This window comes from Chamaea fasciata, unplaced genomic scaffold (assembly GCF_029207755.1).
Source record: "Chamaea fasciata isolate MVZ Bird 193981 ecotype frontalis unplaced genomic scaffold, bChaFas1.0.hap1 SCAF_1056, whole genome shotgun sequence".
Taxonomy (NCBI): domain Eukaryota; kingdom Metazoa; phylum Chordata; class Aves; order Passeriformes; family Sylviidae; genus Chamaea; species Chamaea fasciata.
In genome coordinates, this window is record NW_027095141.1 from 1 (window position 1) to 26,679 (window position 26,679).

At 49.3% G+C, this 26,679-nt stretch overlaps 1 protein-coding gene across 2 annotated transcripts; it reads right to left on the minus strand.

The window, feature by feature from the left end:
- Positions 1–452: 452 nt before the first annotated feature.
- On the minus strand, positions 453–26,018 carry LOC136284523 (SH3 and multiple ankyrin repeat domains protein 3-like). 2 transcript variants are annotated; one of them, XM_066174869.1, is made up of 4 exons: positions 25,312–26,018; positions 9,320–9,520; positions 6,575–6,646; positions 453–2,090 (listed from the first exon to the last, which is right to left on the minus strand). In XM_066174869.1, exons 1-4 carry the CDS (start codon positions 25,552–25,554, stop codon positions 1,860–1,862), a joined length of 747 nt encoding a protein of 248 aa, XP_066030966.1. In that variant the 5' UTR covers positions 25,555–26,018; the 3' UTR covers positions 453–1,859. The 2 variants fall into 2 exon arrangements, with proteins under 2 accessions (XP_066030966.1, XP_066030965.1); XM_066174868.1 differs by having other exon boundaries at positions 9,320–9,523; positions 25,312–26,009.
- Positions 26,019–26,679: the final 661 nt, after the last annotated feature.

Sequence of the window (26,679 nt, forward strand, 5' to 3'; positions counted from 1 at the left end):
GGGATCCTCTGGGAATCCCAGGGCGTCCCTTCCCTTCCCCTCTCTTTCCTCTCCCCGTTTTCCATAAAAATCCCTCGGGATGGATGCTGAGAGTCCCAAATCCCCGAATCCCCGAAGGGTTTGGGTGGGAAGGGACCTCAGAGCTCGTTCCAGGGACAATTCCCATGATCCCAGAGTTCTCCAGCCTTTCCTTGGACATTCCAGGGATTCTCTGGGAATTCCTTCCCCCAAATCCCAAATCTCCCCATTCCCCGGGTCCCGTCCCCTCCGTCCCTTTCCCAAATTCCGGCTTCTCCCGGAGCCCCTCCAGGCCCTGGAATGTTCTGGAATCTCTCCCTGCATCCTCCCCTTCTCCAGGGGAACATTCCCAGTTTTCCCAGCAGCTCCAGTTCCCTTTCCCCCCCCTCCCCCATTCCCGATTCCCGCCGCAATCTTTTCCCCCCCCCGTCGCTTTATTTCGGGAGCACTCGGATTCCTCCTTCGTAATTCCAACGGGTTTTTTTTTTTCCCTCTTTCCGCTCCTCTCCTGCCGTCCCCCATTAAACAATTCCCAGGGTTTCCTTTCTTCCCTCGTCTCTCTCCCGACGCAAAACCATCCCCGGGGTTTCGTCTTTTCATTTGGGAACAACTTCGGAGGTTTTTTTTATTATTCCCGGTTTTTTTTTTTTCCAACGTCCCCGCAGGAACCAACGGCGACAAATTTTTTTTTCTTTTTTTTTCCTGCGGCTTTTTTTTTTTTTTTTTTTTCATCCTTTTCAAATCCAGGGAATCTTTTCCTGGAATCTCTTTCCCAGCGACCTCAAAAATGGGAATGGCAGCGAACGAGGCTGGAAGTTCTCCCCAAAATGGAATTTTTCCCCCGATTCTTCCAAGCAGAGCCAGGGAAAATGGGAACAAATCCCTTAAAAACCCTTCCCAAAATCCATTAAAACGGAGATTCCCGAAGTTTGGAATCCATGGGATCAGCCCAGGGTTTCGCAGGAAGATCAGAGGATTTTATGGCCTTTTTTATTTCCCAAAAAACCCTGGATTAATCCCTGCCCAGGAATATTTTCCCAATATTTTCAATCCCGTTTTATGGGATGAAATCCCGCAGGGAAAGATTTTTCCAAGCAGGGATGATTCATCCCAGTCCTTCCCAATCATTCCCAGTCCAATAATGGGATTAAATCCTAAAGGAAAAACATTTTTTCCAGGCAGGATTCTCCAGTTTTCCATGAAGAGTTTTCCATGAGATCCCCAAGGATCCACTCCCAAAAATCCCAAGGATTTTTCCAAGTGGATTCCTCAAGGATCCACTCCCAAGAATCCCAAGGGAAATTGCTGGTTCGTTCCCAGCTCGTTCCCTGAAAAATCCACAGGAATCAAACCCACGTTCCCAAAAAAACCCCCAAATCTCCCAATCCCAGGATTTCTGAGAGATCCCAAATCCCCAAACTTCCAAGATTTTCCAATCCCAAAATTTCCAAGATTTTCCAATCCCGGAATTTCTGAGAGATTCCAAATCCCAGAATTTCAGACATTCCAATCCCATAATTTCTGAGATTCCAATCCCGGAATTTCTGAGAGATTCCAAATCCCAAAATTTCCAAGATTTTCCAATCCCGGAATTTCTGAGAGATTCCAAATCCCGGAATTTCAGACATTCCAATCCCAGAATTACTGAGAGTCCAATCCCTGAAATTTCCAAGATTTTTCAATCCCGGAATTTCTGAGAGATTCCAAATCCCAAAACTTCCAAGATTTTCCAATCCCTCCATCCAACAGCAGCTGGAAAACGCCGGGATCAGGAAAACTGGAAAATATTCCAAGAGGAGAAACGTGGGATCGGATCCCAGTGAACGCCCAGAAGGGAAGAATTATCCCAAAGAAATCCCACAATCCCAAAACCCTCGAAAAAAATCGGGAACCGAGGGATAGATCCCCCCAAAAAACCGGGAAAGAGTGGGAAAAAAAATTCCAAAGGAATGCCAGGACTGACCTCCGGTGTCGGGATCGTGGAAATTGGGATCCAGCCCCTTCTCCAGCAGCCGGCAAACCTTCTCCGAGTTCAGCATCTGCACGTACTCCATGAATTTCTTCAGGTTCGCCTGGAGTTGGGAAAAGAATTCCAGCGTTAACATCCCCAAAATTCCAGGAAAAACCCCTGGGAGGATGTTCCCGCGCCGAAAATCCGAGGAAAAGCGGGATAACGGGGACGGAATTCCGTCGGCATGGGGCGCGAATCCAGGTGGGAAATCGTCCTCGACTTGGGAATTGTTGGGTCGTCCCCGTGGGGAATTCGGGAGAGCGTCCCGAATTTTGGGGGATTGGAGTTTTGTGCCGGAATTCCCAAAGATTTCCCGAAGTTTTGGGATTTTTTCCCGCCTTTTTTTTTTTTAATGATTCGATGGAGTCGCGATGAAATTCCTGGATTTCAGGAAAATCCCAACTCTCACATTCCCAGATTTCCGGAATTTTTTTGGGATTTCATTCCAACTTGACCCCGCAAAATCTGGCGTCGGGGAAAAAGTCCTGGAAAATCTGACTGGGCAGAAACGTCGGGAAAAATTTGGGAAAAGCTCCGAGGAAACGGAGGAATTGAAGCCGAAATTCCCATCCGAGGAAAAGAAAAATCCCAAAGAAAATCCCCCAAGCCGGAATTCCCGAATTGTTGGGATTTTCCCCATTTTTTTCCCCGAGTAGTTTTTAATTCCCGGGAATTGCAGAGGCAGGAACGACTCTGGTGGGAAAATCCCAACTCCCACCTTCCCCGATTTCTGGAATTTTTTTTTGGGGGGGGAGATTTTATTCCAACCCGACCTCACGAAATCCAACTTTAGCACAAAAACTCCTGGAAAATTCCGGACTCGAGCCGTGCCCTTGGAGCCGGCACAAATCCATGGATTCGCTCCCAGGGCAGCAGCAAATGGAATTCATCGATCCCAAAGAAAAGGGAAACGATGGATTTCCTGGCCAGCCGCTGGAATGGCACAACTCCTCCCGGTGGGAATCTCCGGAGAGATGGATTTGGGAATCCTGGAATGGTTCGGGTGGGAAGGGACCCGAAATTCCATCCCAATTCCAAGGGCAGGGAATTCCCTTCCCTTTCCTGTCCCTGAATTCCATAAAAATCTCTTGGGATGGATTTGGAGTGTCCCAAATCCCAGAATCCCGGGACGGTTTGGGTGGGATTCATGGAATTTCAGTCCCATCCCGTTCCAATCCCAGATTTCTCCAACCTCTCCTTGGACATTCCCAAGGATTCTCCGGGAATTCCTTCCCCCAAATCTCCCCTTTCCCAGGGAATTCCCGCCATTCCCAGCTCTCCCGGCCTCAGCCTGGATCCATCCCAAAGGGATTTCGGGATCCAGGGGCTTCCCTGGGAATCTCGGCGCTCCAGGAAAGGTCTCCCTTCCCTTTTCCATCCCCGAATGCCAGGCAGACCCCTCGGGATGGAGCCGGAGCCTCCCGGATCCCAGAATCCCCCAGGAATTAAAGCAGGGATTGCCAGAAACCGAAGGAGAAATTCCCAGGATTTGAAGGAGAAATTCCCAGAAACCGAAGGAGAAATTCCCAGGATTTGAAGGAGAAATTCCCAGAAACCGAAGGAGAAATTCCCAGGATTTGAAGGAGAAATTCCCAGAAACCGAAGGAGAAATTCCCAGAAACCGAAGGAGAAATTCCCAGGATTTGAAGGAGAAATTCCCAGAAACCGAAGGAGAAATTCCCAGGATTTGAAGGAGAAATTCCCAGAAACCGAAGGAGAAATTCCCAGGATTTGAAGGAGAAATTCCCAGAAACCGAAGGAGAAATTCCCAGAAACCGAAGGAGAAATTCCCAGGATTTGAAGGAGAAATTCCCAGAAACCGAAGGAGAAATTCCCAGGATTTGAAGGAGAAATTCCCAGAAACCGAAGGAGAAATTCCCAGGATTTGAAGGAGAAATTCCCAGAAACCGAAGGAGAAATTCCCAGGATTTGAAGGAGAAATTCCCAGAAACTGAAGGAGAAATTCCCAGGATTTGAAGGAGAAATTCCCAGAAACTGAAGGAGAAATTCCCAGGATTTGAAGCAGAAACCCCCCCACCCCCCCCCCCCACCCCCACCCCCCCAGGAATTGAAGCAGGAATTCCCTGAAACTGAAACCAAAATTCCCAGGATTTGAAGCAGAAATTCCCAGAAACCAAAGCGGGAATTCCCAGAAGCTGAAACAGAAATTCCCAGAAACAGAAAATCCCAGGATTTGAAGCAGAAACCCTCCCAGGAACCGAGGCAAGAATTCCCACAAACCACAGCAGGAATTCCCAGGATTTGAAGGAGAAATTCCCAGGATTTGAGGCAGGAACTCCCAGGATTTGAAGGAGAAATTCCCAGGATTTGAAGCAGGAATTCCCAGGATTTGAAGGAGAAATTCCCAGGATTTGAGGCAGGAATTCCCAGGATTTGAAGCAGGAATTCCCAGGATTTGAGGCAGGAATTCCCAGGATTTGAAGGAGAAATTCCCCAGGCACCGCAGCTCCCAAATCCCAGGATCTCCCGGTGCTGAATTCCCGGCCTGCGTTCCCTGGCCCATCCCGACATTCCCTTTCTCCCGACATTCCCTTTATCCCGACATTCCCTTTATCCCGACGTTCCCGCTCTCCCGACATTCCCGTTGTCCCGGTACCGTTCCCGGGGTGTCCCGGCGTCCCCGTGCCAGGCGGGATCCCATCCCTGCTCCCGTTCCCTCGGGATCCGGCTCCGATCCCGGTTTTTTTTTTGTTTTGTTTTGTTTTCCCGGGAAAAAATCGATCCGTGCCCGCCGCGCCGGGGCACAGAACGGGGACGGAGCCGAGTTTATCCCGCACGGAATCGGAGCATTCCCGGATATCCACGGGAAAGGGGAAAAGTGGGAACAAAGGGGGGGAAAAGGGAGAAAAAGGGAAAAAGGGAAAAAAGGGAAAAAGGGGGAAAAAGGGAGGGGAAAAAAGGGAGAGGAGAAATAAAAAGGGGAAAAAGGGGGAAAAGGGGGAAATAGGGGGAAAATGGGAAAAAGGGGGAAAAGGGGAAAAAGGGGAAAAAGGGGAAAAAGGGAAAAAGGGGAAAGTGCCTTCCCAAACATTCCCAGGGTTGGGAAAAGCAGCAGCTCAAAGGAAAGGGAAAAGGGGAAAGGGAAAAGGGAAAAGGGGGAAAGGGGGGGAAAAAGGGGGGAAAGGGAAAAGCTCCTTCCCAAATTTCCACAGGCTTGGGAAAAGCAGCAGGCCAAGGAAAAGGAAAAGGGAAAAGGGGAAAGGGGGGAAAAGGGGGGGACAATGGGAGGAAAAAATGGAAAAGGGGGGAAAAGGGAAAGGGAAAAGGGAAAAAAGGGGAAAAGGGAAAAAAGGAAAAAGGGAAAAGGGGGAAAAAGGGAAAAAGGGAAAAGGGGAAAGGGAAAAGGGAAAAAAGGGAGAAAAGGGGGAAAAGGGAAAAGGAAAGGGAAAGGGGAAAAAAGGGGAAAAGGGGAAAAGGGAAAAAGGGAAAAAAGGGAAAAGGGAAAGGGAAAGGGAAAAAGGGAAAGGGAAAGGGAAGGGAAAAGGGAAAAAGGGAAAGGGAAAGGGAAAGGGAAAAAGGGAAAGGGAAAGGGAAAGGGAAGGGGAAAGGGAAAGGGAAAGGGAAAGGGAAAGGGAAAAGGGAAAAGGGAAAAGGGAAAGGGAAAGGGAAGGGGAAAGGGAAAGGGAAAGGGAAAGGGAAAGGGAAAGGGAAAGGGAAAAGGGAAAAGGGAAAAGGGAAAGGGAAAGGGAAGGGGAAAGGGAAAGGGAAAGGGAAAGGGAAAGGGAAAGGGAAAAGGGAAAAGGGAAAAGGGAAAGGGAAAGGGAAAGGGAAAGGGAAAGGGAAAGGGAAAGGGAAAAGGGAAAAGGGAAAAGGGAAAGGGAAAGGGAAAAGGGAAAAGGGAAAAGGGAAAGGGAAAGGGAAAGGGAAAGGGAAAGGGAAAGGGAAAGGGAAAAGGGAAAAGGGAAAAGGGAAAGGGAAAGGGAAGCACATCCGCGGTCCCCGATTTCAGCTCCCCGCGGATTCTCTTCCCGCTCAATCCCACCCCACGGAATCAAACCCGAGGAGATCTCCCCAGCCGCTCCTGTTCTGATTTTGGCGCCGGGAATGCTGGAATTCCTCGGGATATCCCGGAATTCCGGGCCCAGGGGGTTTCCCGGGGATTTTCTGGGTGAATTCCTCGGGATATCCCGGAATTCCGGGCCTGGGGGGGTTTCCCGGGGATTTTCTGGGTGAATTCCTCGGGATATCCCGGAATTCCGGGCCCGGGGGGTTTCCCGGGGATTTTCTGGGTGAATTCCTCGGGATATCCCGGAATTCCGGGCCCGGGGGGGTTTCCCGGGGATTTTCTGGGTGAATTCCTCGGGATATCCCGGAATTCCGGGCCCGGGGGGGTTTCCCGGGGATTTTCTGGGTGAATTCCTCGGGATATCCCGGAATTCCGGGCCTGGAGGGGTTTCCTGGGGATTTTCTGGGTGAATTCCTCGGGATATCCCGGAATTCCGGGCCCGGGGGGTTTCCCGGGATTTTCTGGGATTCTCCCGGGCTTTCCCGTGGGCTCCTCCGGGAATCCCGGGCAGCGCTCACCTTGGTGTGCAGCTTGGCGAACTGCTTGTCGTCCAGCAGGGCCTGGGAGTACACGCGGCGCTTGTAGCGGAACTGAGGAGATAAGGGAGACGAGAGAGAGGTCAGAGATAAGAGATAAGAGAGACGAGAGATGAGAGATGAGAGAGGTCAGAGATAAGAGAGATGAGAGATAAGAGAGATGAGAGAGATGAGAAATGAGATAAGAGATAAGAGATAAGAGAGTTGAGAGAGATGAGGGATGAGAGAGATGAGAGATAAGAGAGATGAGAGAGATAAGAGAGATAAGAGAGATGAGAGATAAGAGATGAGAGATAAGAGAGATAAGAGATGAGAGAGGTCAGAGATAAGAGAGATGAGAGATGAGAGATGTGAGAGATGAGAGAGGTCAGAGATAAGAGATAAGAGAGACGAGAGAGATGAGATGAGAGATGAGAGATGAGAGATGAGAGATAAGAGAGATGAGAGAGATGAGAAATGAGATAAGAGATAAGAGATAAGAGAGTTGAGAGAGATGAGAAATGAGAGATAAGAGAGATGAGAGAGATAAGAGAGATAAGAGAGATGAGAGATAAGAGATGAGAGATAAGAGAGATAAGAGATGAGAGAGGTCAGAGATAAGAGATAAGAGAGACGAGAGAGATGAGAGATAAGAGATGAGAGAGATGAGATAGATGAGAGATAAGATAAGAGATGAGAGAGATGAGAGATAAGAGAGATGAGAGATGAGAGAGATAAGAGATGAGAGATAAGAGAGATAAGAGAGATGAGAGAGATGAGAGATGAGAGAGATGAGAGAGATAAGAGAGATGAGAGATGAGAGATGAGAGATGAGAGATGAGAGATGAGAGATGAGAGATGAGAGATGAGAGATGAGAGAGATAAGGGATGAGAGATAAGAGAGATAAGAGAGATGAGAGATGAGAGAGATAAGAGATGAGAGAGATGAGAGAGATGAGAGAGATGAGAGAGATGAGAGAGATGAGAGAGATGAGAGAGATGAGAGAGATGAGAGAGATGAGAGAGATGAGAGAGATGAGAGATGAGAGATGAGAGAGATAAGGGATGAGAGATAAGAGAGATAAGAGAGATAAGAGAGATAAGAGAGATAAGAGAGATAAGAGAGATAAGAGAGATAAGAGAGATGAGAGATGAGAGAGATAAGAGATGAGAGAGATAAGAGATGAGAGAGATGAGAGAGATGAGAGAGATGAGAGAGATGAGAGAGATGAGAGATGAGAGATGAGAGATGAGAGATGAGAGATGAGAGATGAGAGATGAGAGATGAGAGATGAGAGATAAGAGATGAGAGAGATAAGGGATGAGAGATAAGAGAGATAAGAGAGATGAGAGAGATGAGAGATGAGGGATAAGGGATAAGGGATAAAAGATAAGAGATATAAGTGATAAGAGATAAGAGATATGAGATATGAAATAAGAGATGAGAGATAAGAGAGATAAGAGAGATAAGAGAGATAAGAGAGGTAAGAGAGGTAAGAGAGATGAGAGATGAGATAAAAGAGAGGAGAGAGGAGATAGAAAGAGGAAAGAGGAAAGAGGAGAGAGATAAGAGAGGAAAGAGAAAAGAGAAGAGAGATAAGAGATCAATGAATATAGAAGACAAAGATAGAATGAAGATATGAACCACACAAAGATAATGGAAAAATAGAATAGAATAGAATAAAACAGAACAGAACAGAACAGAATCAAATCAAATCAAATCAAATCAAATAAAAAAAAATAAACCAAAACAAAGTGGAATGGAATGGAATGGAATGGAATGGAATGGAATGGAATGGAATGGAATGGAATGGAATGGAATGGAACAAAACAGAATAGAACAGAATAGAATGAAATAAAATAAAATAAAATTAAACAAAGTAGAATGGAATGGAATGGAATGGAATTTTAAAAAAAATAGAATAGAATAGAATAGAATAGAATAGAATAGAATAGAATAGAATAGAATAGAATAAAATAAAATAAAATAAAATAAAATAAAATAAAATAAAATAAAATAAAATAAAATAAACCAAAGTAGAATGGAATGGAATGGAATGGAATGGAATGGAATGGAATTTTAAAAAAATAGAATAGAATAGAATGGAATGGAATAAAATGAAATAAAATGAAATAAAATAAACCGAAACAAAGTAGAATGGAATGGAATGGAATGGAATGGAATGGAATGGAATGGAATGGAATAGAATAGAATAGAATAGAATAGAATAGAATAGAATAGAATAGAATAGAATAGAATAGAATAGAATAGAATAGAATAGAATAGAATAGAATAAAATATAAAATAAAATAAAATAAAATAATAAAATAAAACAAAGTAGAATGGAATGGAATGGAATTTAAAAAAATAGAATAGAATAGAATAGAATAGAATAGAATAGAATAGAATAGAATAGAATAGAATGAAATTAAATGAAATAAAATGAAATAAAATAAACCAAAACAAAGTAGAATGGAACGGAATGGAATGGAATGGAGTGGAATGGAATACAATGGAAAAATAAAATAAAAATAAAATAAAATTAAATTAAATTAAATTAAATTAAATTAAATAAATAAAATGAAATGAAATGAAATTAAATTGAATTGAATTAAATTAAATCAAAAAAGCGAGCAGTAAGAGAGGAGAGAGCAGAGCAGAGTGAAATGCGGCCCACTGAAGGGCTGAAAGGGAGCGGAGCGTTGGGCGGGCGGGGATGGCCGGGCACGGGCCGAGGGCGGCGGCACCTCCAGGTAGGGCACGGGCGCCTCGGCGTCCAGCGGGTACTCGCGCAGCAGCCGCTCCTCGTCCAGGAACTTGCCGGCGCGGCCGGCGCGGGCCGGCTGGAAGAGGCCGTAGTTGAGCACATCCTTCAGGCTGTGGTTGAGCGCGCACAGGACGCGCTGCTTGGACACCCACACCGGCACGTCGGGGTTCAGCCGCAGACACTTCTGGGGAGCGGGAGAGAGCGGCGGAGAGCGGGAATTCGCGGGGGGGAAAGCGGGGATTCGCGGGGGGAAAAGTGGGAATTCATGGGGGGAAAGTGGGAATTCATGGTGGGGAAAGCGGGAATTCATGGTGGGGAGAGTGGGAATTCGCGGGGGGAAAGTGGGAATTCATGGGGGGAAAGTGGGAATTCGCGGGGGGAAAGCGGGGATTGGACATGGGAAACATCAGGAATGGCCACAGGGAAAGTGGGGATTGGACACGGGGAAAGTGGGAATTCATGGTGGGGAAAGTGGGAATTCGCAGTGGGGAAAGTGGGAATTCGCGGGGGGGAAAGTGGGAATTCATGGTGGGGAAAGTGGGAATTCATGGTGGGGAAAGTGGGAATTCATGGTGGGGAAAGTGGGAATTCATGGTGGGGAAAGTGGGAATTCACGGTGGGGAAAGTGGGAATTCACGGTGGGGAAAGTGGGAATTCATGGTGGGGAAAGCGGGAATTCATGGTGGGGAAAGCGGGAATTAGACATGGGAAACATCAGGAATGGCCACAGGGAAAGTGGGGATTGGACACGGGGAAAGTGGGAATTCATGGTGGGGAAAGTGGGAATTCATGGTGGGGAAAGTGGGAATTCGCAGTGGGGAAAGTGGGAATTCGCGGGGGGAAAGTGGGAATTCATGGTGGGGAAAGTGGGAATTCATGGTGGGGAAAGTGGGAATTCACGGTGGGGAAAGTGGGAATTCATGGTGGGGAAAGCGGGAATTCATGGTGGGGAAAGTGGGAATTCACGGTGGGGAAAGTGGGAATTCACGGGGGAAAAGCGGGAATTCATGGGGGGAAAAGTGGGAATTCATGGTGGGGAAAGTGGGGATTCATGGTGGGGAAAGTGGGAATTCACGGGGGGAAAGCGGGAATTCATGGGGGGAAAAGTGGGAATTCATGGTGGGGAAAGTGGGGATTCGCGGTGGGGAAAGTGGGAATTCACGGTGGGGAAAGTGGGAATTCATGGTGGGGAAAGTGGGAATTGGATGAGGGGAAAGTGGGGATTGGACTCGGAAAATGCGAGGATCGGACACGGGAAAGTGGGAACTCACCGCAGGGAAATTGGGAATTGGCCGTGGGAAAAGTGGGAATTGGCCACGGAAAACATCGGGAATTCACCAAGGGGAAACATCCGGAACCGGCCACAGGGAAAGCGGGAATTGGCCACGGGAACAGTGAGAATTTGACGTAGGAAATGTTGGGAATTGGACGCGGGAAAATCGGGGGTTTCCCAAGTTTTCCAAGGTTTTCCCCAGGTTTTCTCCAGGTTTTCCCAAGTTTTCCAAAGTTTTTCCAGTTTCCCCAGGATTCTCCAGGTTTTCTCCCAGGATTCCCCAGGTTTTCCCCAGGTTTTTCCCGGTTTTTCCCCGGTTTTTCCCCACTCCGCTCATCCACCACTCCACGATCCTGCCCATTCCCGTCATTCCCATTTTCCCACGGAAAATCCCGAGGGATCTCAGGGATCCACGCAACATTCCAGCTTGTCGATGATCCAACCCCAAACATTCCCAAATTTCCGGCAGCAATCCCAGGGGCCCCCCCGGGGACAGGGATCAGCAGCATCCACAAACCCCGAGCTCATCGAACACCGAAACCTGGAATTCACGGAATTCCGGGATCGTTGAGCTTGGAAAAGAATTCCAAGGTCCCCATCCCAGCGCTCTGAGCTCAGCCGGGAATTCCTTGGGAATGGGAACAAGGAAAGATCCCGATCCTAAAAAAATTCCCCAAGATTCCTCCAGCACATTCTCCACGGAATTCCAAAAGCAGGGAGAGCTCAACTAATCCCGAAAAAAACCGGGAAAGGTGAAGGAAAACCAGGATTTTTGGGAATTCGCCCATGGAGCGACACGGATCCGGGATCGGGGTTGGAATTTGGGTTGTTCCGGAGCTTCTCCAGCTTTTTTTTTTTTTCTTTTCCCCCCCCGGTGATCCCAGAAAATAGAAAAAGGTGGGAAATGAAAACGTGGGATTGAAGTTTTCCATGGAAATCGCTACAACGGGTTCGGCCCTTCCAGCAAATCCGCTTGGAACGGTGGGAAAAAAAAAACCAACCAAAACCAGGGAATTTTGTGCCGGTCGTGGCTTGATCCGAGTGGGATTTTCTTTGGGAAAAGAGGGAATGAGGGGATATTTGTGGGAATTTTGGGGGGAAAAAACCAGGGGGGGAAAGAAGATCTGGAGAAAACACGGATCAGGACTCGTCCAAAAATCCCGGAGAAAATTCCAGCCCAGGGAACATTCCCAGTTTTCCTCCGAGGATTCCCTTTGGGATTTTCCAGGAGAGGGCGGAAAATCCCACGGGATTCTCCTGGAATTTCCATGGATCGGCAGGAAAAGGGATGGGAGCGACAGGATTGGGAATATCCAGGAGAATTCCCACTCGGAGCTTCCCAAAATCCCACTTTGGGATGTCAGAGTCTGGAGAATTCCTGACCGCGAGCCTTGGGAAAAAAACGGGAATTTCAGAAATCCAGGGGGGGGAAAAAAGATCAAATTTCCCTGGAATTTTCCACCTTTTCAAAATCGAACTGGGACCAGTTTGGGGGGGGAAAAAAAAAAATCAGGAATTTCAGGGCTTGGATCATCTCCGGAGGGAAATTCCCGAGTTTCGTTCCACGCTGGGAGAAGTCCCAAAAAAAAAAAAAAATTGGGATAAGGGTGGGAGGATCCAGGAAACACCTGGAGCTCCAACAATTCCCGGAGCCGGGAGAACAAAAGATTTGGGATTTTCCCGGTGAGCCGGGGGCTGATCCGTCGGGAATTCCCAGAAATTCCATCCCCAAATTCCCGGATTTCTGACCGTTCCCACAGCCGCGGCCAAATTTTGCCAAAGTCCTCAAAACCTTGGAATTTTTCCCGGATTTTTTCCCCAGGATTTTCTCCCAGATTTTCCCCAGATTTTCCCAGGTTTTCCCAGCATTTTCCCATTATTTTTCCCAGGATTTTTTCCAGGATTTTTCCAGGTTTTCTCAGGATTTTCCCATTATTTTCCCCGAGATTTTCCCAGGATTTCCCCCTAAATTTTTCCATGATTTCCCCCATTTTTTTCCATGATTTTCCCCATTTTTTCCCATGATTTTTCCATGATTTTTCCCAGGATTTTCCCCATTTTTTCCCATGATTTCCCCCATTTTTTCCCATGATTTTTCCAGGATCTTTCCCAGGATTTTCCCCCAAATTTTTCCATGATTTTCCCCATTTTTTTCCCATGATTTCCCCCATTTTTTCCCCTGATTATTCCAGGACCTTTCCCAGGATTTTCCCCATTTTTTCCCATGATTTTCCCCATTTCCCCCCTGATTTTTCCATGATTTTTCCATGATTTTTCCCCATCCCTCAGGAATACCAAGATCTTCCAGTGGATTCACCTCCCCCCATCTCCTTCTTCCCAAAAATTCCTTCCCAACTTTTCAAACACCTCTTTAACCTTGGAATTTTCTCCCCCCAAAACATTGCCCTCCTCATCCCAAAATTCCCGTTTTCCCTCTGGAATGACGTCATCCCTCCTCCTCCTCCTCCACTTCCCAAAAATCCCAGCAGGAATTCCCGGCAGGAATTCCCGCCGGGATTTGGTGGAAGCTCCAGGACTCACCAACTCCATCCCCGACAGAAAATTCCCAATTTTTCCCATCGGCGGCTCCGACTTTTCCTTGGTCTCCCTCCGTGTCCTCCCGGATTTTCCAGAGGGAGAAAATTCCATGGATGGGGAATCCCTTTTTTCCATGGATAAATCCCTTTTCCCCGCGGATGGAATATCCCGATTTTCCATGGATGGAAAATCCCTGTTCTCCACGGACAAATCCCAATTTTCCACGGCTGGAAAATCCTTTTTGTCCATGGATAAAAAATCCCTTTTTTCCATGGATAAATCCCAATTTTCCAAGGCTGGAAAATCCCTTTTTTCCATGGATAAAAACTCCCCTTTTTCCATGGAAAAATCCCTTTCTCCCACAACTGATAAATCCCTTTTTTCCCTGGATGAAAAATCCCCTTTTTCCATGGAAAAATCCCTTTTTTCCCTGGATAAAAAATCCCTGTTTTCCATGGAAAAATCCCTTTTTTCCCTGGATAAAAAATCCCTGTTTTCCATGGAAAAATCCCTTCTTTCCCCGAATAAAAAAATCCCCTTTTTTTTTTCCCCTCTTCCGACCTCCCAGAGCTCCGAATCCCAATCCAAAATAAAAATAAATCCCGGGAACGTCGGAGAAATTCATCCCACGCCTCCCCCCAGGGGATCGATCCGGGATCGATCCGACATTTCCAGGGGTCGTTCCCAAAAAAAAATTCCGGCTCCGCCCTCAAATTCCCAAAAATAAAAAAAAGATTTAAAAAAACCTCGAAAACAAATGGAATAAAAAAGGAAAAATTTTTCCCCTTTTCTTGGGGTTGGTTTGTTTCCTTAAAATCGGGATTTTTCTGCCGTTAATTCGCAATTTGGATTTTGATGGAATTTTTTTTTTCCCCCGTTTCCCATTTTTTTTTAAAAAAAAGAGGATTTGGTTATTTAGGATGTGATCACGCCAAAAAAATTTAATTTTTTTTTTCTTTTTGAGGAGTTGGGAAACTCCAAATAAACCCCAAAAAACCCAAAAAATTCCCTCAAGGATTTGATGCATCCATTAAAAAAAAAATGGGAAAAATGGGAAAAAAATTAAATTGTTTATTGGGGAGAGGGGAAAATTCGAACAGACCAAGAAAAAGAAATAAAAAATTCCCCAAGGATCTGATGCGTCCGTTTAAAAAAATTAATGGGTTTTAAAAATTCCCATTAAAAAATGGGAAAAACGCCGACGAAAATTCCAAATTTTCCCTTTTTTTGGGTTTTTTTTTTGGCTGGAAAAAAAAAAAACAAACCGGGAATTAAGCCCTGGAAATGTCAAGGGTTGGGATTTTATTTCCGGAAAAATTAAACCAGTCGGGGGAGGGGATTTAATTTGGGCAGGAAATATTAATTGCTTGGGGATGAATGAATTAATTATTAATGAATTCGGCGTTAATAAATCGAATCTTTCCCTAATAATTCTGAGGGGGTTTGGATTGTTTGGAGGAATTTTTCTCGTGTTCCAGGCAAGGGTTGAACGAACTCAAATCGTCCCAAATCCCCCTTCGGAATTTGAGGGTTTTTAAGGAATTTTTCCCACCTAAAATTTTCCCAAATTCCCCAAAAAAAAAAAGTCCCAAAAAATCTTTTTTTTCGGGGGGAAAAAATTTCCAAACCTCTCAAAAAAAAATCGTTTTCCAAGGGAAAAAAAAAATTAATTCCGAGAAATAAAATAAATATTGGAAAAGAAATAAATAAAGAAAAATAAATAAATGTTGGGGGAAAAAAATAATTCCAAGAAATAAAATAAATGTTGGAAAAGAAATAAATAATGAAAAATAGAAATAAATATTGGACAAAAATAATTCCAAGTAATAAAATAAATACTGGAAAATAAAGAAATCGTGGGAAAAGAAATAAATAGTGGGAAAAAATAATTAAAATAAATATTGGGAAATGAATAGTGGAAAATAGAAATAAATATTGGACAAAAATAATTCCAAGTAATAAAATAAATATTGGAAAATAATAAATCGTGGGAAAAAAATTCCAATAAATGAAATAAATATTGGAAAGTAAATGAATAGTGGAAAAAGAAATAAATGTTGGGGAAAATGATTCCAATAAATGAAATAAATATTGGGAAATAAATAAATAGTGGGAAAAATAATTCCAATAAATGAAATAAATATTGGGAAATAAATAAATCGTGGAAAATAATTCCAATAAATGAAATAAATATTGGAAAGTAAATGAATAGTGGAAAAAGAAATAAATGTTGGGAAAAATGATTCCAATAAATGAAATAAATATTGGGAAATAAATAAATGTTGGGAAAAATAAATCCAATAAATGAAATAAATATTGGAAAAAAATAATTCCAATAAATGAAATAAATATTGGGAAAAAATAAATCCAATAAATGAAATAAATATTGGGAAATAAATAAATAGTGGGAAAAATAAATCCAATAAATGAAATAAATATTGGGAAAATAATAAATTTGGGGAAAAATAAATCCAATAAATGAAATAAATATTGGGAAATAAATAAATAGTGGGAAAAATTCCAATAAATGAAATAAATATTGGGAAAAAATGATTCCAATAAATGAAATAAATATTGGGAAAATAAATAAATAGTGGGAAAAATAATTCCAATAAATGAAATAAATATTGGGAAATAAATAAATATTGGGGAAAAAATTAATTCCGATAAATGAAATAAATATTGGGAAAATAATAAATATTGGGGAAAAAAATGAATTCCGATATTTTCGGAGCTGGTGCCTCACTCCGGGTTTTCCTCATTCCATTAAAAAGAAAAAACCAAAACGGGACCAAACATAATTTCAAACCAGAATCTCCATCGACCTCCTGCAGGCGGGGAGGATTTAATTAGTTCATTCATTAATCCCCCGTAATTAATGAATACTCCACGACCCGTGAATGTCGAGATAATTAAAAACCGCTTCGATTCCAACCAGGAAAAAAACCTAAAACCCTTTTAAAACGGGGAATTTTTTTTTTTTTTTCCATGGAAAAGCTCCTTCCCAAAAAAACCAAAATTAATTCCCGGAGGGCGGGGAGGGAATTGAGGAGCCTCCTCTGCTCCTTCCCGGATCCCTCTGGAATTCTCCAGCCCTTCCCCAGCTCCATTCCCTTTGCCCTTTCCCGGCCCCTCTGTATCCCAAAGATCCAGAATTCCCCCACGGAATTCCCAACATTTTCTCCCGTTTTTTTTTTTTTTTGCCCTGCTCTGACTCCTTGGAATTCCTTAATTCCCTCCTTAATTCCCTCCTTAATTCCAGCCCCTTTTCCCACGTTTTGTTTTTTCCAGGCCCATTTTTCCAACCCCACCCCAACTTTTCCAGCCCCATCCCAACTTTTCCGGCCTCGTTTTGACTTTCCCAGCCCCATCCCGGTTTTTTCCAGCCCCATTTTGACCTCTCCAGCTCCATTTTGCCTTTTCCAGCCCCAGTTTTCCAGCCCCATTTTTCCAGCCCCATCCCAGTTTTTCCGGCCCCATTTTGCCTTTTCCAGCCCCATTTTTCCAGCCCCATCCCGGTTTTTCCAGCCCCATTTTTCCAGCCCCATCCCGGTTTTTCCAGCCCCATCCCGCTTTTCCCGACCCCTCATCCCGAACACCCACCGGAGTTCTCCCCCTACGCCCCACTGAAGCCCAAATCCCGCCCCGGTGTCTCCCGAAAATCCCGGGAATTTCCCCCCCGGAGCATTCCAACCTCCCGGAATTATTCCAACAAAAGCCCCAAATCCCGGGAATTTCCCCCCCCGGAGCATTCCAACCTCCCGGAATTATTCCAACAAAAGCCCCAAATCCCGGGAATTTCCCCCCCGGAGCATTCCAACCTCCCGGAATTATTCCAACAAAAGCCCCAAATCCCGGGAATTTCCCCCCCGGGGTAAAGTCGCCCTCCACGAGCTCAATCCAAGAGAAATTGAATCGATGGGAAAATCCAATAAATTCCCGGGTTTTGTTTTAATTGAATTCCAGGAGGAATTTCCTCCTCCTCCCCCCGGCAGCAAAACAACCGAGGCCGCCCCAAATTCCTGATTTTCCAATTTTTCCAAGGAAAATCCCACTGAGATCCCACCACGTTTAATGGATCAAAACAGATTTTTATCACCCAAAATTCCCTTTTTTTGGTGGTTTTGGTGGTTTTTTTTTTTCCCTGTTCCAAGAGGATTTGCCGCTTCCACTGACGGGAATTTTTTTATGGAAAAACTTTGATTTTATTTTTAAATTTTTTTACCTTTTTTTTTGGGGGGGGGGGAGGGAAGGTCGGGAAAAAAAAGGGAATTTTTGGGTGGTTGGAGGCGAGGGGAAAAATTGTAAATATTCGTCCGGACTTAAAAAAAAAAATTGGGAAAAAATTAATAAGCCTAAAATAAATTGGGAATAATAACCCTAAAAAAATTGGGAATAATAACCCTAAAAAAAATTGAGAATAATTCATAAGCCTAAAAAAAATGGGAATGATTAATAACTCTAAAAAAAAATTGGGAATAATAACCCTAAAAAAATTTGGTAAAAATTAATAAGCCTAAAAATAATTGGGAATAATAACCCTAAAAAAATTGGGAATAATTAATAACTCTAGAAAAAATTGGGAATAATAACCCTTTAAAAATTTGGAGTAATTAATAACCCTAAAAAATTGGGAATGATTAATAAGCCTAAAATAAATTGGGAATAATCACCCTAAAAAAATTGGGAATAATTAATAAGCCTAAAAAAAATTGGGACTAATAACCCTAAAAAAAATCGGGAATCTGGAGCAGGGAAAGGAAAAAAAAATTGGAATTTTTTCCCAAGAATTCCTGAAATTAATAATTTTTTTTTTAAAAAAAGGGATTTTTAATTATTATTCCCAATAACTCCCAATAATTATCATTCCCAGGAATTCCTTAAATTAAGTTTTTCTTAAAAGAAACATTGGAATTTTTTTCCCCAAGAATTCCTTAAATTATTTCTTCTTTAAAAAGGGGGAATTTTTAAATATTATTCCAAATAATTCCCCAGAATTCCTTGAATTAAGGATTCCTCAAAAGAAAAAAAAAAGGGAATTTTAAATTATTGATCCAAGTAATTCCCAAGAATTCTTTAAATTAGGAGTTTCAAATTTTAAACAATGGGAATTTTTTTTCCCCGCCCCCGCAATATTCCCTTAAATTCAAGGAATGCAGGATGGGGCTGGAAAAGACGGGATTGGACTGGAAAAGTTGGGATGGGAATGGGAAAATGGGGCTGGAAAACCAAAAATGGGGCTGGAAAATCCGGGATTGGGCTGGAAAAAGTTGGGATGGGGCTGGGAAAACTGGGATGGGGCTGGAAAAGCCAAATGGGGTTGGAAAAATGGGGCTGGAAAAGTTGGGATGGGGTTGGAAAAGTTGGGATGGGAATGGAAAAACGGGGCTGGAAAAATGGGGCTGGGAAAACCAGGAGGGGGAGGTTTTCCTGGAGAAATCCAAGGAATTCCTGGATTTGGCCCTCAGGGCCCAGGCCCAGCTGGGGTTTGATCTCGGAATTCTCTCCCAAGCTCAGCGATCTCGGGATTTTTGCTTAAAACACCCGAAAATCCTCCCAGGGGATTTTTTTATATTTTTTTTTGGGAATCATTAATTCGATTCCCAGTGGTTTCGTGGTTTTGGTTTTTGTTTTTTTCTGGGGGGAGCTCCATGGGAAAAAAAAAAAAATCCTGGAAAAATCCACAGGCAGCAACTCCCAGCCCCAGGGAGAACCCGCAGGAAATGAGGACGGGGCAAAAAAAACATTGGGAAAGGGTGGGAGGGGAAAATGGGAAAGAGGGAGGGGAAGTGGGAAAGAGGGGGGAAAATGGGAAAGGAAAAAAGTGGGAAAAATGGAAATGGGAAGGAGGGGGAAATGGGGGAAAATGGAAAAGAGGGAGAAAATGGGAAACGGGGGAAAATGGGAAAGGGGGGAAATGGGAAAGAGGGGGAAATGGGAAAGGGGGGAAATGAGAAAAAGGCAAAAAAATGAGAAAGGAGTGGAAAAATGGGAAAGAGGCGGAAAAAATGGGAAAGAGGGGAAATGGGAAAGGAAAAAAGTGGGAAAAATGGAAATGGGAAAGAGGGGGGAAATGGAAATGGGAAAAAATGGAAAAGGGGGGAAAATTGGGAAAGAGAGGGGGAAAATGGAAAACGGGGGGGAAATGAGAAAAAGGCAAAAAAATGAGAAAGGCGTGGAAAAAATGGGAAAGGGGCGGAAAAATGGGAAAGGGGAAGAAATGGGAAAGAGGGGGGAAATGGGAAAGAGGCAAAAAAAAGGGGGAAAGAGGAAAAATGGGAGAGAGGTAAAAAAAATGGGAAAGGGGGGAAATGGGAAAGGGGAAAAATGGGAAAAGAGGGGGGGAAATGGGAAAGAGGGGAAAAAATGGGAAAGACGGAAATGGAAAAGGGGAAAAAATGGGAAAAATAGAAAAAGGAAAGAGGGGGGGAAATGGAAAAGGAAAAAAATGGAAAAGGGGAAAAATGGAAAAGAGGAAAAATGGAAAAGAGGGGGGAAATGGGAAAGGGGAAAAAATGGGAAAAATGGAAATGGGAAAGGGGAAAAAATGGGAAAAATGGAAATGGGAAAGGGGAAAAAATGGGAAAAATGGAAATGGGAAAGGGGAAAAAATGGGAAAGCGGAGGAGGGATGGAAAAGAGTGGGGGAAATGGAAAATGGGGGGAAATGAGAAAAATGGGGAAAAAAATTGGGAAAGAGGCAGAAAAAAATGGGAAAGAGGTAAAAAAATGGGAAAGGGGAAGAAATGGAAAAGAGGGGAAAAATGGGAAAGAGCCAAAAAAAATGAGAAAGAGGGGGAAAAATGGGAAAGAGGGGGAAGAAGGAAGAGAGGGAGAAAAAATGGAAAAGCGGGAAAAATGGAATAGAGGGGGAAAGATGGGAGAGAGGCGAAAAAAAGGGAAAGAGGCCAAAAAAAATGGGAAAGAGGCGAGAAAAAAATGGAAATGGGACAAGAGGGAGAGAAAACCCAAAAGCGGAGCAGCTGCTCCATTCACGGAGCTGAAAGGCGCCGAATTTCCATGGGGGGAAAAAAAAGGGAAAGAAAAAAAGGAAAATTTCCATGGAAAAAAAAAAAAAGGGAAAAAAAAAACCCCCAAAAGCGGCCCCGGGGCTGTTCCGATTCTCCTCTAAAAAAAAAAGGGGGAAAATTCCATCGGAATTCGCGGCATCCGGGATGAAAGGTTGGGAAAGGGTCGGGGTCTTTCCCGAAATTCCGATTTTTTTTTTTTTTCTTCCGCAGGATGAAAATTTTCCTGGTTTCTCCCTTTTTTGGGGTTTTTTTGGTTTTGTTTTGGTTTTTTTTATTCCCGTGTTCCGATGGTTGGGAGTGGAGAATAGAAGAGGGAATTTTGGGATGTCCGTGGATTTTGGGATCCCAGTGGATTTTGGGGATTTAAGCACCGGGAAAACCGGGGATGGGAAAGGCTTGGGCTGGCGGCAGGGAATTATTGGGAAGAGGAGAGATCCCTCATCCCGCATTTTTCCAGGTGTTCCTTTGGAAATTCCCATTCCCGAAGAACGATCTCCGCTCTCATCCCTGACTTTTCCAAACATTCCCTTGGAATCCCCATTCCCACAGGTTTTCCAGGTATTCCCATCCCTTGGAATTCCCACCAGTCACAGCCAGCGTGTCCCCGGTGCCACCAGCCTGTGCCACCACCGTGTCCCCAATGTCACTGTTGTGTCCCCGGTGCCACCAGCCAGTGCCACCACCGTGTCCCCAGTGCCAGCCCCCCGCTGTCCCCGCGGGGACCCCAGGCCGGGCCCCAAAAGAGAATTTTCCCTGACCTCACCCCAGGCCCGGCACCTCAGCGCTGTCACCTCGCTGTGTCCCCTCGGTGTCCCCTTGGTGTCCCCTCTCTGTCCCCTCAGTGTCCCTTCTCTGTCCCCTCTCTGTCCCCTCGGTGTCCCCTCAGTGTCCCCTCAGTGTCCCCTCTCTGTCCCCTCTCTGTCCCCTCGGTGTCCCCTCTCTATGTCCCCACGGTGTCCCCTCAGTGTCCCCTCAGTGTCCCCTCTCTGTCCCCTCAGTGTCCCCTCAGTGTCCCCTCTCTGTCCCCTCTCTGTCCCCTCTCTGTCCCCTCTCTGTCCCCTCAGTGTCCCCTCAGTGTCCCCTCTCTGTCCCCTCTCTGTCCCCTCGGTGTCCCCTCTCTGTCCCCTCTGTGACCCCTCAGTGTCCCCTCAGTGTCCCCTCTCTGTCCCCCCGGTGTCCCCTCGGTGTCCCCTCGGTGTCCCCTCAGTGTCCCCTCAGTGTCCCCTCTCTGTCCCCTCTCTGTCCCCTCGGTGTCCCCTCTCTATGTCCCCACGGTGTCCCCTCAGTGTCCCCTCAGTGTCCCCTCTCTGTCCCCTCAGTGTCCCCTCTCTGTCCCCTCTCTGTCCCCTCTCTGTCCCCTCTCTGTCCCCTCAGTGTCCCCTCTCTGTCCCCTCTCTGTCCCCTCTCTGTCCCCCGCAGCGCTGCCCACTGCTCTAATGAGGGCTGGTCGTTAGGCCCCAGCTCGTCCTGCTTTCCCTTCCCCACAAATCCCCCAATTCCAGGGAATTCCCGCATCCCGGGAGCGGCCGGGATGGGGCCCGTGGTGCCACCAGGGAGTGTCCTCCTGGGGTCACTCTGGGGTCACTCTGGGGTCACTCCTGGGGTCATCCCTGGAGTCACTCTGGGGTCACCACTGGGGTCACTCTGGGGTCACTCACTCCTTATCCCAGTGTCCATCCCATCATCCCAGTGTCCATCCCACCATCCCAGTGTCCATCTCACACCATCCCAGTGTCCATCCCATCATCCCAGTGTCCATCCCATCATCCCAGTGTCCATCTCACACCATCCCAGTGTCCATCTCACACCATCCCAGTGTCCATCCCATCATCCCAGTGTCCATCCCACCATCCCAGTGTCCATCTCACACCATCCCAGTGTCCATCCCATCATCCCAGTGTCCATCCCATCATCCCAGTGTCCATCCCATCATCCCAGTGTCCATCCCACCATCCCAGTGTCCATCTCACACCATCCCAGTGTCCATCCCATCATCCCAGTGTCCATCCCATCATCCCAGTGTCCATCTCACACCATCCCAGTGTCCATCTCACACCATCCCAGTGTCCATCTCACACCATCCCAGTGTCCATCCCATCATCCCAGTGTCCATCCCACCATCCCAGTGTCCATCCCATCATCCCAGTGTCCATCCCACCATCCCAGTGTCCATCTCACACCATCCCAGTGTCCATCCCATCATCCCAGTGTCCATCCCATCATCCCAGTGTCCATCCCACCATCCCAGTGTCCATCCCACCATCCCAGTGTCCATCTCACACCATCCCAGTGTCCATCTCACACCATCCCAGTGTCCATCCCATCATCCCAGTGTCCATCTCACACCATCCCAGTGTCCATCCCATCATCCCAGTGTCCATCTCACACCATCCCAGTGTCCATCCCACCATCCCAGTGTCCATCTCACACCATCCCAGTGTCCATCCCACCATCCCAGTGTCCATCTCACACCATCCCAGTGTCCATCTCACACCATCCCAGTGTCCATCCCACCATCCCAGTGTCCATCCCACCATCCCAGTGTCCATCCCACCATCCCAGTGTCCATCTCACACCATCCCAGTGTCCATCTTACACCATCCCAGTGTCCATCCCATCATCCCAGTGTCCATCCCATCATCCCAGTGTCCATCTCACACCATCCCAGTGTCCATCTCACACCATCCCAGTGTCCATCTCACACCATCCCAGTGTCCATCTCACACCATCCCAGTGTCCATCCCAGTGTCCACCCCACAGCACTGTCCAGCCCAGAGGAGCCCCCAGCACTTCAGACGTGAGTGACCATCACACACCAGCACTGAGGCCCCACAGCCCGGACCTGCGGGTCCCGCTCCCAGAGATAATCCCAGTCCCGATCCTGGTCCCAGTTCCAGACCCAGAGATAATCCCAGTCCCGGTCCCAGAGATAATCCCAGTCCCGGTCCCAGTCCTGGTCCCAGAGATAATCCCAGTCCTGCTCCCAGAGATAATCCCAGTCCCGGTCCCAGTCCTGCTCCCAGAGATAATCCCAGTCCTGCTCCCAGAGATAATCCCAGTCCCGGTCCCAGTCCTGCTCCCAGAGATAATCCCAGTCCTGGTCCCAGAGATAATCCCAGTCCCGGTCCCAATCCTGGTCCCAGAGATAATCCCAGTCCCGGTCCCAGTCCTGGTCCCAGAGATAATCCCAGTCCCTGTCCCAATCCTGGTCCCAGAGATAATCCCAGTCCCGGTCCCAGTCCTGGTCCCAGAGATAATCCCAGTCCCGGTCCCAGTCCTGGTCCCAGAGATAATCCCAGTCCCGGTCCCAGTCCTGGTCCCAGAGATAATCCCAGTCCCGGTCCCAATCCTGGTCCCAGAGATAATCCCAGTCCCGGTCCCAGTCCTGGTCCCAGAGATAATCCCAGTCCCGGTCCCAGTCCTGGTCCCAGAGATAATCCCAGTCCCGGTCCCAGTCCTGGTCCCAGAGATAATCCCAGTCCCGGTCCCAGTCCCGGTCCCAGAGATAATCCCAGTCCCGGTCCCAGTCCTGGTCCCAGAGATAATCCCAGTCCCGGTCCCAGTCCTGGTCCCAGAGCTGATCCCAGTCCCGATCCTGGTCCCAGTTCCAGACCCAGAGATAATCCCAGTCCCGGTCCCAATCCTGCTCCTGGTCCCAGTCCCAGTTCCGGTGCCAGATCTGAACTCAATCCCAGTCCCAATCCTGGTCCCAGAGCTGATCCCAGTCCTGGTCCCAGCGCCCGGCCCCAATCCCAATCCCGGTCCCGGAACAGATCCCAATCCTGGCCCCAATCCAGGTTCCGGTTCCAGGCCGGCGCCGGAGCCGCTCTCATTTCCCGGTCCCAGCCCGGTCTCGGTCCCAATCCCGGTCCCAATCCCGTTCCCGGCCCGCTCCCGTTCCCAGTCCCGTTCCCAGTCCCGTTCCCAGTCCCGTTCCCGGTGCGTGCGGCTCCCTGCAGGGGGAGCGGCCCCGCGCTGCGGCCGCACCGGAGCGCCCCGGGATGACCGGAGGGGACACCGGGACGGGGACACCGGGGAACCGGGACCGGGACACCGGGACGGGGACACCGGGGAACCGGAACCGGGACACCGAGGACGGGGACACCGGGGAACCGGGACCGGGACACCGGGACGGGGACACCGGGGAACCGGGACCGGGACACCGGGACGGGGACACCGGGGAACCGGGACCGGGACACCGGGACGGGGACACCGGGGAACCGGGACCGGGACACCGGGATGGGGACACCGGGGAACCGGAACCGGGACACCGAGGACGGGGACACCGGGGAACCGGGACCGGGACACCGGGATGGGGACACCGGGGAACCGGGACCGGGACACCGGGATGGGGACACCGGGGAACCGGGACCGGGACACCGAGGATGGGGACCCGGGCACTGGGATCCAGCCGGGCCCGGTCGGGAAGAAGTTTGTGGTGCTGCCGGACTGGGATGTGGGGCCGGGATGCGGGACTGGGAACGGGGCCGGGATGCGGGACTGGGAACGGGATCGGGAACGGGGCCGGGATGCGAGGCCGGGATGCGGATCGCGGCCAGTCCCGGTGCGGCTCCGGGCGCGGATCGGGGCCGGTCTGGGATGCAAATCCCGGCGCGGACCGGGGCCGGTTCGGATGAGGATCAGGGAGAGGATCGGGGCCGCTCTGGGACGCAAATCCCGGGTGAGGACCGGGGCCGGTTCGGGTGCGCATTGGGGCCGGTTTAAGTGCAGACTGGGGCCGGTCTGGGATGCAAATCCCGGGTGCGGACCGGGGCCGGTTCGGGTGCGCATTGGGGCCGGTTCGGGTGCAGACTGGGGCCGGTCTGGGATGCAAATCCCGGGTGCGGACCGGGGCCGGTTCGGGTGCGCATTGGGGCCGGTCCCGGTGCGGACCGGGGCCGGTTCGGGTGCGCATTGGGGCCGGTCCCGGTGCGGACCGGGGCCGGTTCGGGTGCGCATTGGGGCCGGTCCCGGCGCGGACCGGGGCCGCTCTGGGCGCAGACCGGCACCGCTTTGGGACCGGCCCGGGACCCCTCTGTGTGCGGACCGGGCCCGCTCCCAGCGCGGCTCGGACCCCTCCGCGCATCCCTCCCTCCTTCCTCCTTCCTCCCTCCTCCTCCTCGTCACTCACCGTCTGCTGCAGGTCGGGGATGCCGATGCGCACCACGATGGCGCCGGGCGCCGGTTCCTCCATCCGCGGCGGCGCCGGCAGCTTTGGCGAGCGGGGCCCGGCGGGGCTGCGGGCCGCCTCCCGGCGCGGCTCCTCCCGCAGGCCGGGGCTCGGCTCCCCGGAGCGGGGCTGGCGCTCCGGCGGCGCCTCGGGCGGCGGAGACTCGGGGCTCTCATGCTTGCTGCCCGCGGGGCTCAGAGGCATGCTCCGGCTCCGGCGGGCGGCCCGCGGCCGCTCCCGCACCGCCTCCGCCTCCGCCTCCTCCGCCTCCGCCCGCTGCGGCTCCGCACCGCGCCCCGGCCAGCCCGGGGACCTGCGGGGGGACAGCGGGGTCAGCGACACCGGGGGACAGCGGAATCGGGGACAGCGGGGGACAGCGACGCGGCCAGGGGACTCAGTGACACCGGGGGACAGCGGGGGACAGCGGGGGACAGCGACGCGGCCAGGGGACTCAGTGACACCGGGGGACAGCGGGGGGCAGCGGGGGACAGCGGGACACGGCCCGGGGACTCAGTGACACCGGGGGACAGCGGGGGACAGCGGGGGACAGCGGGACACGGCCCGGGGACTCAGTGACACCGGGGGACAGCGGGGGACAGCGGGGTCAGTGACACGGGGGGACACCGGGGGGACACAGCCCGGGGTCAGTGACACCAGGGGGACACCGAGGGGACACAGCCCGGGGTCAGTGACACCGGGGGACAGCAGGGGACACAGCCCGGGGTCAGTGACACCGAGGGGACACCGGGGGGACACAGCCCGGGGTCAGTGACACCGAGGGGACACCGGGGGGACACAGCCCGGGGTCAGTGACACCGGGGGGACACCGGGGGGACACAGCCCGGGGTCAGTGACACCGGGGGACAGCAGGGGACACAGCCTGGGGTCAGTGACACCGGGGGACACCGGGGGGACACAGCCCGGGGTCAGTGACACCGAGGGGACACCGAGGGGACACAGCCCGGGGTCAGTGACACCGAGGGGACACAGCCCGGGGTCAGTGACACGGGGGGACACCGAGGGGACACCGCCCGGGGTCAGTGACACCGAGGGGACACAGCCCGGGGTCAGTGACACGGGGGGACACCGGGGGGACACAGCCCGGGGTCAGTGACACGGGGGGACACAGCCCGGGGTCAGTGACACGGGGGGACACCGGGGGGACACAGCCCGGGGTCAGTGACACCAAGGGGACACAGCCCGGGGTCAGTGACATCGGGGGACACCGAGGGGACCCAGCCCGGGGTCAGTGACACCGGGGGGACACAGCCCGGGGTCAGTGACACCGGGGGGACACAGCCCGGGGTCAGTGACACCGAGGGGACACAG